Source organism: Spinacia oleracea, chromosome 4 (assembly GCF_020520425.1).
Source record: "Spinacia oleracea cultivar Varoflay chromosome 4, BTI_SOV_V1, whole genome shotgun sequence".
Taxonomy (NCBI): domain Eukaryota; kingdom Viridiplantae; phylum Streptophyta; class Magnoliopsida; order Caryophyllales; family Amaranthaceae; genus Spinacia; species Spinacia oleracea.
The window spans coordinates 53,850,347-53,870,273 of NC_079490.1; the positions used below are offsets into that span (position 1 = coordinate 53,850,347).

The window sequence follows — 19,927 nt, forward strand, 5'->3', positions numbered from 1 at the left end:
TGTGCTTGAACTTGGCTTGTCTTTTCCTTTTGACGTGTGCTGCGCTTGCATGGCCAATGTTTGGCTTCTACTTACAACATTCTAGAAACAAAATTTGCTAAGTAATATTACTGGTCGAGCTCTTTACTATTGCCTTGAAGATATAAAGCTTTGTTTACAATGATGAGACGTTATTTAGCCTATGGCGGGCTTACATGTATCTTACCCCCACTTTCATCATTGAAAACTATGGATGTGAGCTATAAAGCTAAGTACTTTTGAGAAAGGGAGGAATTCTTAGGAGATTGAACATAAAATCTTCTAAGGTTGTCGGCGTTCCATGGGCGAGGGAGGGGCTCGCCTTCAGGAGTTTCGAGTCCCTTCTGGCTTGGCTTTCTTGGCCAGTGGCTGGGGGGTACTTGTCCCTCTCTTGAGGTTGTTAACATAGCATCGCCTGCCCACTTGTTGATCCCCAAAGATTTTTCCTACGGAGCCATCTTCCAACTCAAACTGCATGAGAAGTTGGTACACAGAGATTGCGGCTTTTATTTTTCTTAGTAGAGGTTGGCCTAAGATGATGTTGTATGATAGGGAGATGTCCACGACAAGAAAGTCTACCAACAACCGTCTTCCCTTGTTTTTAGGACCCAACCTGACAGGTAGCTTGATGGTGCCTTGAGGATGGACGACTTGACCTCCAAATCCAATGAGTGTCTGGGAGATGGTTTTCAGATCATCTTTGGAATACTTGAGCCCTTCTAGACACTTTAAACTAATGATGTCGGCGGATGATCCACTATCCACTAACACTCGCCCTACCGTTGAGTTAGCGATTTTCATCTCGATGACCAGCGGATCGTCATGGGACTCTTGAATTGGATGGTTAGTGTTCCCACCAAATGTCATCACCGGGGCTGTTTGAGAAGCCGATGTCACTTTCAGGACTTGATGTTCCAGTGCCCATAAGCTATCCTTCGCCTTGCTCACAGACCCGCCTGTTGCCAAGCCTCCGGCTATCACTCCAATGTAGTCTCCCGTATCATCACTAAGGGACTCCTTTTCTTTGGCTTTTGCTTTTGGGGGAGGATTCTTCCTTAAGTAATTATTCAGCTTGCCCTTGTCAGCCAAGTGATCCAGTGCCTTTTTCAGCTCCCTACAGTTCTTTGTGGTGTGCCCGCACTCGTGGTGAAACTCACACCAAAGTGACTTGTCTCGCTTTGCTTCGAGCATACGGATTGCAGGTGGCTTAGGGAGGATGTCTTTTCCTTTGAGATCAAGGTAAATCTCCCGCCTATTGCGGTTGTACCTCGGATCCTCACCATGGTCATCAACCATAACTGACTTTTTGAGGGAGGGTTGAGTTTGGTCGTGGCTGCCGTTTGGTCTTGGCTTTTGTTTTTTCCTTGTTCTACTCTCACCGCCCCAATTGATCTTACAAATATCTGTGGCTTGAATGTGCATTTGGGCCTTCTCCATTGCTTCCTCGAGGTTGGACACCCCGGACTTGATCAATTCAAACTTGAAGTCATCTGGCTGAAGACCAGCAAGGAGGGCTGCGAACTTGGTTTCGTCTTTGAGATTGTGTATCTTCAGGACTTCTTCTTTGAATCTCTTAATAGAATCGCGAAGGGTCTCCGTCTCTCCCTGTCTGACTGCCATTAAGTTGACACTTGTCTTTTGGTGCCTCCGACCCGCCGCGAATTGGCTGATGAAAACCTTTTCAAGCTCACTGTAGCTCTTGATGCTTCCCTTTGGTACGTGCTTCTTGAACCATATAAGGGCAAGACCCTTCAAGGTGGTTGGAAAGTACCTGCACCAAGTAGCTCCGCATCCAGTCTGAACGTTCATTTGAGCCGCATAGGCGGCCATGTGTTCTTCTGGATCCGTAGTTCCATCGAAAGGCTCGATGGTAGGGACCTTCACTTTGTCTCGGCGAGGGGTGTTCATTATTTCTTGGGAGAAGGGAGTGAGAGCCTCTTGCAATGAGGAGGTATGCCTGTGCCTATCAGTTCTTGGTGGAGGGGAGTCCCATCTTCCCCTTGGGGAAGTATGCCTACCTCTACTCTCTAGGAGAGGCGAGTGTGTTCGCTCATGGCGTGGAGGGCTCCTTCCTATTCTTGAGGTTGAACGATACCTAGGGCGATGAGAGGATGAAGGAGCCCCTGGCTGTTGGTCGGGGAGTGAAACCCTTGTCTTGGGGGAATGGCCTCTAGCCCGGCTAGGGGGTGAGTGACGTCTCCTTGTGGGAGAAGGTGAGTGCCTCCTGAGAGATGTCCTTCGGGAGCTGACCTTGATTGGTCCGACTGGCTTTGAAGGAGTGGGGTGGTCTCGTGCGGAGGTCGTAGTCTTGGCACTAGAGGGGGGTAGACCTCAGGTGATCCTATCATTCTTGATGGCTTCTCTGGCTTGTTTGAGGCGCCTTCTGTGCAAGAGGTCTCGAGCATCATGGTCTCCTCTGTGCAGCTGTCGATCTTCAATTACTCGGCGTGCATCTTGGCTGGCCCTTGGTTGGCGAGGGCGAGGCTGTGCCCCACTCCTGTCACCTAGCCTGTCCTTTACACTTCGAGGTTGTGCCCTGTGGATGGTATGAGATGTTGTGCTCACCCTTGAGCTGTTAGGGAGGTTTGGCTGTCTCCTTGAAGGTCCCTCTCCCATTCCTTGGAGGTTGCGGATAGCTGCGTTGACTTGAGCAGCCATATGCTCCAGATCCCTTTTGGTGACCAAGTTCTCAGGGTGACTCTCGATATGGGGTTGTTGGTTCTCATGGTCCTGATCACCATCGTGATCATCTCCGTTCCGCGGAGTAGGTATTAACACGTAATTGGGATGGGACTCTGATCGATGAGAGGAGGAGTGTTGCCTAGTTCGTCGAGTGTTAACCATGGCTTGTAGTTGACTTCCCCACAGACGGCGCCAACTGTTTCTGCGAAGAAAATGCTAAGTGTGAAAATAGGGGAAGCCTCTTCAACCAGGCTGTCGTTTTCCTCCAATCGATTGTGTTTTGTCCTACAAAAACGGCAAACGTAAACTGGCTCGGGGGGGTTCCCGAGAAAACCCTCTCCGACGCTCAAGTCAGTTCTTGTAGAGAGAGAAAGTAGTGAGAGAGTCAGTGTGGGAATAATTGCATACCCGAGTAATGATTAGGTGAGACATATTTATAGTAATGCAGAATGGCATTATTAGTAAATATGGGCAAGTGTAGGGGTATGAAATCTTGGGCTTGTAAGAGGCTGAGATATGGGCCCCTAAGTTCTAGTCTGAGCCACTAGTAGAAAAAACCCCTGTTGCAGCCCCCTTGTTGCAGCGTACAGGTATTAATACGCTTCAACAACCAGTCGGTCAACGCGGGTCAAACCCTTTAAAGGGTTATTGCAGCGTACAATTTAATTGTTCCCTGCAAAAAAGTTTGTTGCAGCGTACATTTTAAAAGCCCCCTGCAATAGCCTGTTCTTATTGCAGCGTACAATTTAAAAGCCCCCTGCAATAGCCCGTTTAAAAAAAAATTCGCTGCAGTATTAGTTGAATAATTCAAAACAAATCAAAGCATCTCAAAATTTGGGTTCTCGCACTTAACTCTCTTCTTCTTCCCTTAGATTCCCTGCGTCGTCCCCTCAAAAAAAATACCATTCCCTGCATCGCCCAAAAAGCTTCCTCGTCGATCGTACTGGCCTCCTTGCCAGTCGCTGGTGGGTCTCTTTTTCGCCTCCTCTCCAGTCGCAACCTGTTAGCTTGCTCGGCCGGTGGTTTCAAGGAAAAACTTAGCTGGCTCGCGCCGGTGGTTCCAAGAAAGAAAGTTGCTCGCGTCCTGCTTTCCGTCAACCTCTTCCATGTCCCTTCTTTTGGGTTTGTTCAAGTCGCTTATCTGATTTTCGTTTTAAGAATTAGGGTTTGTTCATTTCATTTTTAGGGTTGTGTGAGTTTGTTCAATTTGTTTTTAGAGTTCAATTCGTTTTTAGGGTTTGGTCATAGATAAAGATGTGGTGGTGTTGGAATTAGAGAATGGTGGTGGGGTGGTGGTGGTGGGGTGGAGCAAGGGAGGTGGAGTTGACGGTTGTATTTTCACTACGCACTTGAATCATGTATGACAGTGTACCCGAAATCTCTGACAAAACCCACCAAACTCCATAATTCTATATTTCTTTTATTGTATTTATGCTGTCTTAAGTTGAGTACATCTTGCCTCTTTTTAGCTTGTAATTTCTGCTACAGATCTCCAGTGGTGCTTGTTCTTGTTCTTAATCTTCTGTATTAATATTCAAACTTCTGTATGCAAGATGCTGATTGATTTTCTCTTCATTACTTGTCAGGTTCCAGAGCAAGATTGATTCTGCTGAAGGATCATAGCTGCCAGGACATTCATACCCGTCATGTTGCACAAGGTTGTAGTTGCCTAATTGGTGATGGTGGTGGTAACATTGCCTTGTAAGATTCCCTGTGTATTGGTAACTCCCTTAAGAACTGTGTAGTAGATTTCATCATTCCATGTGTCTTATGAAGTTGATTTCTAACTTGAGAATTATTGCCTCTAAAGTGTGTGTATTTCTAGTAGTTATCCTTTCATTGATATGTATATGAACTAAAAATCGGTTAGGAGCGGGTCACATGAAAATGGTGTCGAACATTGGTAGAAAGGGATTCAATATGTTCTGGACTCCTAGGAGATTCAATATATTTTGCCAACCATCAATTGTTCAACCGAGCTTAAACTTCAGATTGAATTGTGTTGCAGATGAAGAAGAATGGAACCTGAAATTTTCTTTCAGTTATCTTCGCTTGATATTTACAGAACGTAAAATGATGTTGCTGAACTTATGTTATTTTTAGGAACTAAAATGTTGTTATGAGCTATAAGTATGTTTGAGGGAAATGCCAATTTATATTATAATATATGTTCCATTTCAGTGTTATTGCTTTTGGGACTCTTTGCAGTCATCTAGTAAGTTAGTTTTTAGATTAATTCAAGACTAATTTTGCTGTTCTTGTCAGTAAACTAAGAGTTAATTAATTGACGATGATTGTTTTCAACAGGGAACAACTTTGCTTTGGTTGACATCCATGATCCCTTCACTGAAACCATCACCTTGTGCTTAGTCTAGTGGTGAGAGTTGTGCCTCAGCTACTCCAATTCAGTATTATTTCTGTTTGGTTCTTTTTGCCTAATCTCGATAAAGAGAATCCCAACAATAAAAGGGTTATAGATAGTTTCTTCAACTGGTATTATGCCTCAACAAGATTAGCAACTATAATTGCTTTGACAGTTATTGTGTTTGATTTTCTATCATAATTTTTGTAAATCTATAACCTACAATTCAAACCTTGCAGTTAGTTTTTGTTTACTGCGTCATGTGCTGAAATTATGCCAAGTTGTAGTCTTTTAGAACAATCTATTGTTGCATGTCGTTCTTATTTTTTAATAGAAAGGGTATTCTAAATGCAAGAGCACCATTTCCTAATAAGAGTAATAACACTTCAAAAGTGTGCAAGTAAAAGCTAATGAATCTTGTTTTAAGAAGATATACAATTAGAGTACATGACCACAAATTTATGTCCTTTATTGCAAATGAGTTGAGCTAACTCGAGTTTTGTGCTGTTAGAGCATTGCTTTTTTGTGCAATGTTGTTTTGAGCTAAACCCAGTTTTTCTCACTTGGTTTGAACATGCTTCATGTTCCAATGAGTTTGCATATGAGCAACTCTAACAATTAGTTTGTCTACTGTTGAGGGCCGTGTCATTTTGGTATTTTATATTAACGCAGTATCTATGTGTGCTGCTAGGGAGGGTGGCAGTAGGGGTTGACTTCTGTGTACTTGTGCAGGCATGTATGTCTATATATTCCTTTGTGATGGTGTTAATAGAATTGTCTGTGTAGCAGATGTAAGGAAATTTTGGAATTAGTCTGTTATTGCTTAGTTTTTCCTCATGTTGACAAGATCACCTTTGGTCTGCAGTGATAAGGCTTTCTTTGTTGACCTATTTGTGCGGGCATCAAATGTACCAGCTATAAAGATGTATGAAAAGGTAAGGCTCTTTTGACTTTTTTATGTTCTTTTTTCTTATGCTTTCTCTGTATTAGACTGAAATGCAGTTCATGGAGATTCTAAACAATTTGATTTCTCTGTATAATGTATAAGGACAATAGTTAGTTCTACTGGTCTTCTTTCTATAGCTTACACTCACAATTACATTTATGAGATGCCTCGGCCTACTCAAGCTACGGCTGATTTTTTCTTGTTTTTCAATGATTCGTTAAGGACATATGGCCTGAATATATCTTTGGCTTTGAAATAAAGTTTTATATAGTATACACAAAAGGTCTTGGAGTCAAAGGTAAATTGTTGAAAATGGTTGTGCTAATCATGTTGTGAATCAGTCAACAATAGTTATGGCTGTGATGTCTCAAGCCATCGATTATGACATACACCGCAAACCATAGTTATGTACTATGAAGGTTCATGCATACAACTCTAGTTTGAAAGTAAGATAATATTTGTTATGATGGTGTTTGTCAGAATGAGCTGATATGGAATAGCTTTGGTTATTACTGTTTTGTTTGATTTTATCTGTCATTTATGTTACTGTATTAGTCTATTCTCATTTGGTTAAGAAAGCTGCGCTCCTTTTTATTATTCCCCCAAAAGGCTGTGGACAATCATATGCCTCTTGCTGTCAAGAATCGTACCGTTGAGCAGATTCGTGGACTGGGACTTGTGTAAATGATCTAAAGTCTGAACTATTGCTTTAGTGTTAGATGACTTAGATCATTTATGATCTGCTTGAGATCACCAGCAGTATGGTTTAGTGTTAGATCCGACTTCAAGATTGCTTTTTTGGTGGCATGCAACTATTTAGAAGCCAAGAGAGGAAATTCAAGGGAGGTGAAAACGAGAGTGAGGGGTAGATCATATTGGAGGAGACAGAAGAAAGAGGAGGGCTAATTAAGAGATAGCATAACAGGGGAGGTGCACATAGGAAAGGTGGCATTAGGTTTCTATAATATGGGGTAGGAGTGTTTTTGTCCCTTTCTTTTAATATTTGGGAGTAGCAAAATAGTCATGTACGAATGCGTCGTAGCACATTTCGATCAGAGATACTAGCAACCGACTTGCATTCGTCACCAAGGCGATGCGCTTGCTAAAACTTCCGACTTGAACTTTGACACAGATCTAAATTCTACGACTGTGAGACCAGTTGATTAATATGCTTAGTTTTAAGTTTCTAAGACTTATTCTAACTACTTATACACATTTAAGGCTTGTTTGGTCGTTATAGGACATATTTAGGCTAAAATGACATTTTCGCTCCAAACTATGAACTAAAGAATCTAAGGACTCATTTTAAACTTACTAAATGTTTTATATGCTTAGTTTTGACTTTCTAGAACTCATTCCAATCCATTTATGCATATTTAAGGCTCATTGTGTCGTTATAGGTCATATTTAGGCTAAAGTGCCATTTTCGCTCCCAACTTTGAACTTAAGAACCTAATGACTCATTTTAAACTTATTATATGATAAATATGCTTAGTTTTAAGTTTCTAAGACTTATTCTAATCTATTTATGCACATTTAATGCTTGTTTTATCGTTATAGGTCATATTTAGGATAAAATAAGGCATTTTCGATCCCAACTTTAAAATAAAGAACCTAAGGACTTATTTTAAGCTTATTACATGTTTAATATGCTTAGTTTTAAGTTTCTAAGACTTATTCTAACTACTTATACACATTTAAGGCTTGTTTGGTCGTTATAGGACATATTTAGGCTAAAATGACATTTTCGCTCCCAACTATGAACCAAAGAACCTAAGGACTCATTTTAAACTTACTAAATGTTTTATATGCTTATTTTTAACTTTCTAGGACTCATTCCAATCCATTTATGCACATTTAAGGCTCATTGTGTCGTTTTAGGTCATATTTAGGCTAAAATGACATTTTCGCTCCCAACTTTGAACTTAAGAACCTAAGGACTCATTTTTAAATTATTATATGATTAATAAGCTTAGTTTTGAGTTTCTAGGACTTATTCTAATCTACTTATACCCATTTAATGCTTGTTTGATCGTTATAGGTCATATCTAGGCTAAAATAAGGCATTTTCGCTCCCAACTTTAAAATAAAGAACCTAAGGACTCATTTAAAACTTATTACATGTTTAATATGCATAATTTTAACGATCTAAGACTCGTTCCAATCTATTTATGCACCTATAGGCTCATTGGGTCGTTATAGGTCATATTTAGGCTAAAATGACATTTTCGCTCCAAACTATGAACTAAAGAACCTAAGGACTCATTTTAGACTATTAGGACATTGTCATTAGTTTCTTGAATGTTAAAATGTGATATTTAATTTGTATTTAATCTAATGTTTAATTTAAATTTCTGTTTTTGTAAAGGTCTACACTCCGAGGATTGCGCCTTATGCGAGGAATTTGATGTGGTTCGTGAGCAATGGGCTAAGTTTTTTACCAGCAAGTATTTATTATTGGCTTTAGCGCGCTTGATCGAGTTGGTTTAGTTGTTATAGAATAAATTTTATATTAAAATGTATGTTTATGTTGAAATTGGAACATATATTTAAATGTAATATGTGCACTTTGGTTTTGGGATATATAGTATACAAAACTCCAGTTGTTGTTTTTATATTTGTTATACAGGTTGCGTTATTCTATTATTGTTTTGACAGGTTTCTATATTTGGTGCAAGGCACTCTAGGTATCCCTAAACAAAATTAGAATTTTCCCGCCAAAAGTGCTTTGTTGCAGCGTACATATATATTGTACGCTGCAACAAGGGAAAAAATTTTCGCAACATTTCAGACTTGTTGCAGCGTACAAATAAATGTACGCTGCAAGAAGTTGAGTCTTTTGCAGCGTACATATATATGTACGCTGCAACAAGTCCAAATTTTTGCCAATTTTTTGGCACTTGTTGCAGCGTACATACATATGTACGCTGCAAAAAACCCCTTTTAGCAGCGAACATTGTACGCTGCAACAAGTTCAGACTTGTTGCAGGCCCCCTAGTTGCAGCATACGATGTACGCTGCAACAGGGGTCTAAAAGCCCGCTGCAATAAGGGTTTTTTCTACTAGTGAGCCCATCAAGAGGTTTGTGTTTGAGGGTATTTGAGTAATTTCCCATGATAGGGGTATTTTGGTAATTTTCTATTAAAGTGGGTTCCACAGGGAGGCCCGAACAGTGGAAATTCTAGTTTTTGGGGTCTTTAACAAGCAACAAATTACTGAACTTTTTAGAGTCATTAATATATGTAATACAACTGCTGACTGGACTTTGTAAGAATTGACTGAACTTTTAAAAGCAGAACAGTAGGGACCTTTTAAAACAGAACATGATACTTTTGACAGAACCTGACTTTATGAGACAGAACTGGACTGAACCTTATTATCTTAGATTGCAGGGTTAGGGTCAGGGTTTGGCTGCTGGTTAGGTTTGAAGTCTTGGTCACTAGTGCAGCGGTGTGGTTTGTGTTTAGTAGCAGTTTGTAAGTCTGTAAGTCTGTTGTTGCTGTTGTTGTTTAACTTGAAGGGTAGAGGTTGTGAATAATCTTAATGTTTATGTATATTGTACCCTTTACGCTTCTGTCTAAACTAACTAGGTAGTGTTACTCTATAGTCTTCATTTAACATGGTTTTATTATTTTCATTTCACGTGGTTTCTCTATAGTCTAACGATTTGTTTTCTACATGGTGTTGATTAGTATAAAAAAATGAAAACTGGAAAATCTTAATTGTATTTAGCTAATAATGTTAAGATCTAGGTGGAACTAAACTGAAGACTTTGCTAGGTATTATTTAGAAGACTACCCTAATCACTAAGTATTAAAGGTAGCTCTTTGAGGTAGCAAGTTTTATAGCTAAATGATTGAAAACATATATTTTTTTTTAAAATAATGACGTTAAGTTTAACCATTAGTTTGAATTGAAAGTAGAGGCTCCAACGTGATTCTAGGTTGCTGACATGTTGTGGTAGGTGTATTTGTTTTATTTTTATCTTTATCTTTTGCATTCAATATATATTACAATCTTAATATAGCCTTTGATTTGAGATATGATTTATTCCAGTCAATTTCTAATTGAATTTGTCCATTTGGCACAAATTGAAGGGGATAACAAACGGATACAAGACTCTAGTGAAGAGCAAAAGGCTTGCGTCAGGTTGAGTTGCACTCCCGTAAACGAACCAGGTGATTAACATAATCTCAGATGATTATGTTATTAACAATGCTCGACAAAGTAGTCTTATTATATTTCTCGTGAATTTGTGTGAAGTGTCATGTTTAAATGTTATGCATTTCTGTCCTTGTCGCATGTTCCTATTGTTATATGTTGTTGAATAAAAGGCTGCTACCCTTCGTAGAATTCTAGGATTTTGGATGTCAAGTTCTAGATTCTAGGATTTTGTGTGATAAGGTTACTTTTTGGATGTGCGTGGTCTAAGGGTTGTCTAGGCTCTTTTGTTCTTGTGTGTACTTTTGTTCTCTTGTTTGTATATGTGTTCCTTACTAAAAAATCCTTGGAATAAATAATGTTTTTTTAGATATGGATACTAGTTGGATTGATTTACGCAATGGGGATCCTGCTTATTATAATGGTTGCATGAAATTCATTGAACTTGCGAAGGAGACTCTTATTGATGGAAAAACACGATGCCCGTGTAATAAATGCAAGTTAAATAAATGGCATTTCGTAGAAGATGTTGGAGGACATATTTTGTTAAACGACTTCCTTAAGAAATATAGAAATTGGGTTTTCCATTGTAGAGTCGATAAAGGGTGTTAAGATTCAACTTAATCTTGTGTTGTCTTTCATTCATCATGTACAATTCCTTTTATATGCAAATCCAAAGAAAGTTACAGTTTCCCAAAGGCAATGAAACTACCGTACTAATACCTCCTAATTAAGTAGGTAACTTCTTTAATAAAACCTCCTAGTTAAGTACAAGAAACTCACTATATAACTCTCCTAATAACTTCTAATTAATGAAGGATCATAAACATCTCAATACCCCCCTTCAAGTTGGAGAGTGTGGATCTCGAACACCCAACTTGCGCAATAAAAACTTGAACTGTGTTTTTCCCAAGGCTTTTGTAAATATGTCTGCAAGTTGTATCTTTTTTGGCACATATGAAGGAGCAATAAGTCCGTCTGTAATAGCATCTCTCACAAAATGACAATCAGCCTCAATGTGTTTAGTCCGTTCGTGAAAAACGGGATTCTGTGCAATATACAATGCCGACTAACTATCACAATAAAGTCTCATTCCTTTCCCATGTTTTACACCTAAGTCTCTAAGTAACTGTTTTAGCCACTTTAACTCCCATGTAACGGCTGCCATTGAACGATACTCTGCCTCTGCAGAAGAACGAGAAACAGTGGGTTGTTTCTTAGTCTTCCAAGACACGGGAGAAAACCCGAGCAATACGAACCATCCACTTAAGGATCTCCGAGTGAGAGGACAACTTGCCCAATCAGAATCACACCATCCTTCCAAGCTTAAGTCATTGTCCGACCTCAATAAAATCCCTTGACCTGGATTCTTTTTCAAATATCGTACTACCCTTAGGGCTGCTTCCCCATGTTGCTCCCTAGGTTGTTGCATAAACTGTGACAAAATGTGTACGGAGTATGCGAGATCAGGCCTTGTAACACTCAAGTAAATAAGTCTCCCAATGAGTCGCCTATACTGATCCACATCCTCATATAACTTTCCATTGGCAAATGCTAGCTTATGATGTTGTTCCATGGGGAACTCTGCTGGTTTAGCTCCCAACAACCCGGTTTCAGAGATGATATCCAATGCATACTTTCGCTGACATATAAAAATCCCTTGAGTACTACGAGCTATTTCTAGCCCTAAGAAATACTTCAACATTCCTAAGTCCTTCATCTTGAAACATCTCCCCAAATAAGCTTTAAAAGCCGACAAAGAAATTTTATCGTTCCCTGCAATAATCATATCATCAACATATATAAGGACATTAACTTGAATATTTCCCCTTGTCAATGTGAACAATGAATAATCTGAATAGGACTGCACAAATCCATATTTCTTCAACGCCGTTGCTAATTTTGCAAACCAACACCGGGGAGCTTGTTTCAAGCCGTACAACGATTTTTTCATCCTACACACAATGTTTGACTTTTTATTAGCAAAACCTGGAGGAATTTTCATGTATACTTCCGCTTCCAAATCTCCATGTAAGAAGGCATTGTGAACATCCATCTGATGTATTTCCCACTTCTTAATTGTTGCTATTGCTAAGAATGTTCGTACAGTCACCATTTTCGCCACATGAGCAAAAGTCTCGTTGTAGTCTAGTCCTTCAACCTGATGGTTTCCAAAAATCACCAATCTCGCTTTCAATCTCTCTAGATTCCCATCTTCATCGCGTTTCTCTGTATAGACCCACTTGCTTCCAAGTGCCTTTTTTCCAGGAGGAAGCTCTTGTAACACCCAAGTTTTATGATCTTCTAGTGCTCGTATTTCTTCTCCCATAGCATTTCTCCATCCTCTTGATTGCATTGCCTCCTTAAAGGTTTTAGGAGGATCACCTACATTTAGGGTAGCTATATATTTCTTATGACTGTCAGAAAAACGTTCACAGTTTACAAAGTGTGTAATAGGATAAGGAGTACCTGAGGAAGTCGACGTAGAGGGTGAACAATTGGAAGGAATTTTCTCTTTCACTATAGTATGCATCATATACTCACGGTAACGAGAGTTGGGAAACTTTTTCCTCATTCCCCTCCCCATTTCAGTCACCCCTTCCACTACCGGAACTCCACCATCAACCACATCTTCCACATTTTCTACATCTTCTACATTTTCCTCTTCAGTCAACCCCTCTTCACATTGCTCAATTGTTGTTGGTGTTGTAGTTGGTGCCTCAACAACCCCCTGCCTGAATCCAACACCAGTCCCACTATTTTCTCCAAAAATCACCTCCTTAAAATCATCCTCATTAACCCCATTAGCCCCATTCCCAATGCTAGTAGACTCAATTGTAGTATCATGTAATTCTGACAAGGGAAATACATGTTCAAAAAATTTCACATCTCTAGAAACAAAAACCTCTTTTGTTTCTAAATCATACAATCTCCATCCTTTTTTGCAAAAGGATACCCAATAAACATGCATTTGCGGCTACGACTAGCGAATTTATCACCTCTATGTTTCTTATTATGAGCATAACATAAGCATCCAATCACCTTAACATCATCCATGTCAGGGGCTTTACCAAACAAACATTCATACGGGGTCTTATAATTAAGTATGGCAGAAGGAGTTCTATTAATCAAGTGACATGCCGCCAAAATACAATCCCCCCAAAATTTTAATGGTAAATGACCTTGGAACCTTATGGCACGTGCAACATTTAAAATATGTTTATGTTTGCGTTCCACTCTTCCATTTTGTTGAGGAGTCCCAACACAAGAAGTCTCAAATATAATGCCGTTCGAAAAAAATATTCTTTTAAGCACTTAAATTCTGTGCCATTGTCACTCCTCACCCTTTTTATTTTCTGACCAAATTGCCTCTCAACCAATGCCACAAAATTAAGAAACATAACCTCAACTTCCAGTTTATTATAAAGTTAAATACACCCAAACGGATCTCAAAAAATCGTCTACAATTGTCAAGAAATAGGACACCCCACAAGATGAACGCGACCTATAGGGTCCCCACAAATCACAGTGAACAAGTTCAGAACTTTTACTAGCTCTACTACCACTAATGGGAAAACTCTCATGGGGTTGTTGCGCACGAAAACAAACATCACAACCATCTTTATTCTTGCTATTAAATTGACTCACATATGGAAGTTTCCTAAGTACTTTCTCCGATGGATGCCCTAAACGCTTATGCCATAACTCCATTGACGAATCACTATCAACTGCTAGAACCTTCACTTGAGGGACACCCCGGAAAAAGAAAAGTCCATCATTTCGCTCAGCCACTCCAATCAACATCCTCATCTCGCGGTCCTGTATGACACACAATGTATTAGTAATTTGAATGTTACATTTAGCTGCATCTAATAGTTGTGTTACAGAAATCAAATTGCAATTTAATTTCAGCACAAATAACACATTCTCAAGTTTCATATTTTTGGGTGACATAACACTGCCTGTATGTGTCGCTTCTGTTGAATGCCCATCTGGAAGTCCTACTGGACAATTGCTTATTTTCTTTACATCAAACAAGTTTTTGAAAGTTCCTGTTACATGGTGAGTTGCCCCTGTATCTACAATCCACAAACACTCACAATTCAAACGATCACGAGGCTTAGGTAAGTTGAGAAAGTCCAATAGATTTTTCCATTGAGCTGGGGTTATGCCCGCTAAGCCTGCTGTCTCCGGAGCTCTTGGTTGTGCCTGTGAAGTACTCATCTGCCCCGAACCCGCTGTAGTTTTGTTGGCACGAACAGAAGACTCACACTTCCATGCATTACTCCCAACCGTTCCTCCACGTCCTCTTCCAGCAGAAGCTCCACCTCGGCCTCCACCACGGCCAGAAGCTGGTGCACCGCGACAATACCCCCTCCCACCTTTAGGTCTATCTCCCCACCATTCCGGGAAGCCATGAATTTGGAAACATGTACCCTGGTCATGACCTTCACGGTTGCAATGGGTACAAAATTTGTCAGAATTATCAACATGCTTAGATTTACCTCGTGTATCGGATTGAACCTTAAAAGTAATATTGTTGTCACGATCATCTTTTTCTAATGTCGAGCTTCCACCATGCAACCTTTCTTCTTGAATCAAGCTTTGATAAGCACGATTTAATGATGGAAGTGGTTCTTGAGAGAAATGATTTGACCTTGTAGACCCATATGCACCATCAAGTCCAATTAAAAACCAATGCAATCGGTCTTCTTCCACCATTTGTGTGTATTGAGCACCAAGGCCACATGTGCAGTTGCTACAACCTCTACACGTGCATGCCGGAACAACCACATAGGTAGTTAAGTCATCCCATATTTTGCTTAAGCGAGCAAAATACATCACCACAGACTATGTTTTCCCTTGCTTACAGTCAACCAATGAAGATTTGAGTTGACAAATCCGAGTCCCATTCACCACACAATATCTCTCCTACAAAACCTTCCATAATTCACTTGCATTTTGATAAGGCGATTTCCCGTCGTTGAAAAGAAAACCACCTGACCAAACAAAATTTATAAACTCCTAACTAACCGGCTATATGGACTATAGCGACAAGCATAGGGATCATCCCAAGAGAATGAATATGTTTGACTTTTCAATCTAATGCGTTCAAAAGCTAGTTCGGAAGGAAAATGAGTTTTTGTATTAATCTAATGAAAGCAAGAAAAGCACGAAATGCAAACAAATAAAGAGATTCTAGAGATTTTGGGAATCGGCAATGGAAATTGAATCAAAGGGAGAACAAGGTCAAAACAATCATGAATATGCAACGACTTAGCACATAGGGGAATAGAATCGAATGACGTGCTCATCACCTCTCGGATGGAGCACGAAAAGCTTTCGCCTAATCCTAAAATAGATAACTTGCATATAATAGGAACCACTATTCACTTGCATAAAATAGGCTCACAATGTCTTGCCAAACCTAGACTATGCATTCCAATCAAATCCTAATCAATTAGTATTTGCAACTTGTGAGGGGGTCGAAAAAGCACGAGGCTAATGCGTGACCTCGTCCCTTGTTGGTGTGACGTTTCTTTTTGTCAAATCAAGTGTAATTGGATTTCCTGTGAGTTTACACCCAATTGACTAGTAATATAGGAGTCGCCATTCAGTTTTTAACGACAATGAGAAAAACTGACAAAACCCGGTTATCGTGACATAAAGGGAGTGCAATTATGTTTGACCACGACGGCCGTAGGTTCCCTTGTGATCCCTGGTGTGGGCATCTCTCAACATACACCCGCAAGTTAGAGATTGAGGGTTCAGGGGACTGTAACTACCGAGAGGAGTACTCGCTCTTCGATAACTCCAGAGGCAGGATATCCTTACTAGCTCAGCATAAATAATTGATGGGACATGCGTTAACTATTAAACTAATCCGAGTTGATTTTAATAATATGCAACATATAATACTAGATCGAGCGCGATTATCTGATTTAGATTGTTTTAAGGGACCTAGCATGATAATCCAATTTCCCAACATATTATCTTTATTAGGCGTGATAGAACAATCAGATTTAGTTAGTTTAACAGTTCATAAAAGGGCGAGGAAAGCAATTAAACCATGGAAAAGGGACACATTACGACGCACCCTTGAGAGGTGCGTCACGGTTCTAAAAAAACTAACCACTTTGACTTTGCTATTTCTCCTTTTATTTAACAAATCTCAAGTTATGGGACAGGATACGTTCTGTTCGATTTATGGATCTATTGCGATAGAACGTGTGATCAGTTTTGCAGCGTGAGGCTTTGGCTTAGGGGTTTAGAGTCAATACTAAGAATAATAATTGTGTGTTGTCCCCTTTTCACGTCGAACTTGGGCTATATTTATAGAAAAGAGTTCATGGAAAGATAGAATGGTAGAGCTCTAATCCACGAGGAATTAGGAAAGAATACGTCCCAGGTAATTTCAGCGCCCAGGCTTGGGCGCCGAAGATTTCGGCGCCCAGAGCCAGGCGTTGAAAATAGGATCTGGGCTGTTTTCTTAGTCAGATTCGGATTCCTAGAATCCGGAGTGTTTGAGACTTAATCGAGTCTTTTAGTGCGTATTAACCTTGTGACGGAATGCGTCTGGGCCCGTTACGAACTCTGGGCTCGTTAGGATTTTAATTAATACGTGACTCTTATTTTCGAATCATATTAGGAATAGGATTCTCTCATAATCTCTATCTCATTTAGGATTTATGTTGGAGTGCAACACCTAATTCTGACAGGTTTCTATCTTTTATGACTTGCCACTTTTAACAACTACCCATTACGGCAGTTACTATTTTTAGCAGGTTTCCATAAATAGCAGGTTTCGGGTGAAATAAAAAGGGGAATTGAGATTCGTTATTTTATAGGAGATGCGTTGTCAAGTGGAGATTTATGTTCTCATCATTGAACCTTCCCTTTCGGGAATGGGGACAAAAGTAGGTGTCTACAGTTAGCCCCCACTTTGACTGAGTCTTGGAGTAAGACGATGGTCAAAGTATTAGACGGAGTGCGTCGCACAAGCCATGGTGACCTGTTTTTGCGAGGGTCTCACGAGCCCCCGAGTGATAACATTTGACTTAAGGGTCATCACTTGAAATGTTGACATATCCCTCACGTGTCATTGGGATTTGTCAACGGATAGTATAGAATATTCCTTCACTTTGTCATTGGAAGTATCTAAAGAGGCGTAGAAACTCCCTCACTTTGTCATTGGGAGTAGTTACAGATGTTTTCGAAATCAAAGCTATAAAGTGTAATTAGGCCTGGCCAAGCCCAATCACGAGGTAAAAATGTTTTTAAAGATTCTCATTTTCAGGGTTAGCTAAACGAGAAAACCCCCTTGTTTTTATGGGACGTAAAACGAAGGAAAATCCAGCACATCGTTCTTTTTGGAAAAAACGGAAAACCATTCTTTTAAATATTGGAAAAAGGGAAAGTTACGCACATCGTTCTTTTTTGGAAAAAACGGAAAACCAATCTTTGGAAAAAGGGGAAGCTACTCACATCGTTCTTTTTTGGAAAAACGGAAAACCAATCTTTGGAAAAAAGGGAAACTACTCACATCGTCCTTTTTTGGAAAAACGGAAAACCAATCTTTGGAAAAAGGGGAAGCTACTCACATCGTTCTTTTTTGGAAAAACGGAAAACCAATCTTTGGAAAAAAGGGAAGCTACTCACATCGTTCTTTTTTGGAAAAAACGGAAAACCAGAAAAAGTTATCGCTGCAGTGATTAAGGACCTGCGCGGTTAGTGACGCAGACCCCGCCGGCTAAAGATGGCAAACCTGTCCGTTAAGGGTGGACACCCCGTCCGATGGAAGTGGACGAATCTGTTTTTGAAATTTGAAAATAAGGACCTACGCGGTTTTGTGACGTAGACCCCGCCGGCTAAAGATGGCGAACCTGTCCGTTAAGGGTGGACACCCCGTCCGACGGAAGTGGACGAATCTGTTTTTGAAATTTGAAAATAAGGACCTACGCGGTTTTGTGACGTAGACCCCGCCGGCTAAAGATGGCGAGCCTGTTTCATTTTGAATTTTGAAAATTTTATTTTTGGAAAACTGAGGATCTGCGCGGCTAGTGACGCAGACCCCGCCCGCTGAGGGTGGGCGAGCCCATTTTGAATTTCTTGCTTTTTCATTTTGCCTATGTAGAAGGGCTTTTGTGATTGCAACCTGTTGGTGGGTCGCAATATTTCCCGATTAGGTGTGTCCTATAAGTGGGTCCACACTGTGTATATTTTTTTGTTAACGATATTGCAAAATACCGTTTTTGGGAGAGAAATATCAAGATAACGGATATTTTACACAAGTAGGGATTGCGCGTGTCCGACAGCGAATATTCGCTATCTGGGAAACACTTTCAGCGCCCAGCTCTGGGCGCGAGAATTCCTAACGCCCAGAGCTGGGCGTTGAAAATGCGAAGGGGAGACTGGTCTTTAAATACGCGGACCGTCTCCTTCCTTTCCCATTTCCACCATTTTCGCTCAAACTCCTTACTTCTTTCAACTGATTTTTTGCTCGTTTCTTCACTTTTCTTTGCCAATTCTACTCCAAGTCACTCCCTAATCTTCCCAATGTAAGTAATTTTCAGTAATTTTGAGCTTTTTTTGTCAATTTCAGTATTTTTGGTCAAGTTTTTTTTTTTTTTTTGTGTGCATGAAATTGATTTGGGGGGTTTTGATTTTGTGCCCCTTTCCTTCAATTAGGTAGTTGTAAATGTTCTACATAACATGTTAATTAGTTTGTGCATGTCAATTTTCGCAAGTATGTTGATTCTTGTTGAATTTGGGCATGTTTATACTAGCCCCCAAGTGTACATACGACTCTAGTGTTTTCTTACAATGTAGGTGCTTTTGGTATATTGCTTGCGTTCCTCATAATTCATGAATGACAAATTACGGAAGAATTTTGATTTTGTTGGAGTTAAAATTTTTTACTTAGGGAATTTTTGCTTAATATGAAATTAGTATCATGTTTTTAGGGAATAAAAATTGTATGACTCCATTTTATGAGTGGAATGCACTCTTTTAGTGATTGGTGTGAGTGCCAATTATTTTAAAGGTATAATGCCTTCTTGTGTCGTTGATCAGCATGTCTGACGAGTCGTCACCTCCTTCTGTGGCCACAAGGAGCGTGGCATGACGCGTCAGTCTACTGGAGCGGGATCTCTATGGGTGGGTCCTGAGTTCTACGACGGTCGGGACCTGCACTACGACCTAGAGCACCACGTGACTACCCGCCTTCATGCGAGGAGGGACACTACGGTTCGCGGCTACGGTGCAGCGACGAGCGAGACTGTTTTTGGTTTCCTGAGCTCGGACGCCCAGGCTTTGGTGAGGGCGAGCTCACTGTTTCCGGTGGTCGAGATTTTCTGGGAGATACTGCGGCTTAACATCTCCCTGTCCTTTCTGCGGTCGTTCATGAGGTGGTTGTGGGATACCACCAACACTTTCCATTTTCCTTGGGGTGAGATGACGATCACTCCCGAGGACTACACGGCTTTGACGGGCTTGACCTTTACAGGGAACCCCGTTCGCCTGAGGTCGGATGGCCCACCGCCGACCGTTGCTGAGGGTACCAGGCTCTTGGGCTCGTAGATGGGCATGAGATTGCCTTTGTACCAGCCCCGTGGGATACCTTTTGCTGACCTGATGTGGGCCCTGGAGCATGGGTGTAGACGCCTACTTTTGTCCCCATTCCCGAAAGGGAAAGGTTCGATGATGAAAACATAAATCTCCACTTGACAACGCATCTCCTATAAAATAAACGAATTTCG

At 40.4% G+C, this 19,927-nt stretch overlaps 1 protein-coding gene across 1 annotated transcript; it reads right to left on the reverse strand.

The window, feature by feature from the left end:
* Positions 1 to 342: 342 nt before the first annotated feature.
* On the reverse strand, positions 343 to 1,926 carry LOC110795478 (uncharacterized). The gene has a single exon (XM_022000491.2). It carries the CDS (start codon positions 1,924 to 1,926, stop codon positions 343 to 345), a length of 1,584 nt encoding a protein of 527 aa, XP_021856183.2.
* Positions 1,927 to 19,927: the final 18,001 nt, after the last annotated feature.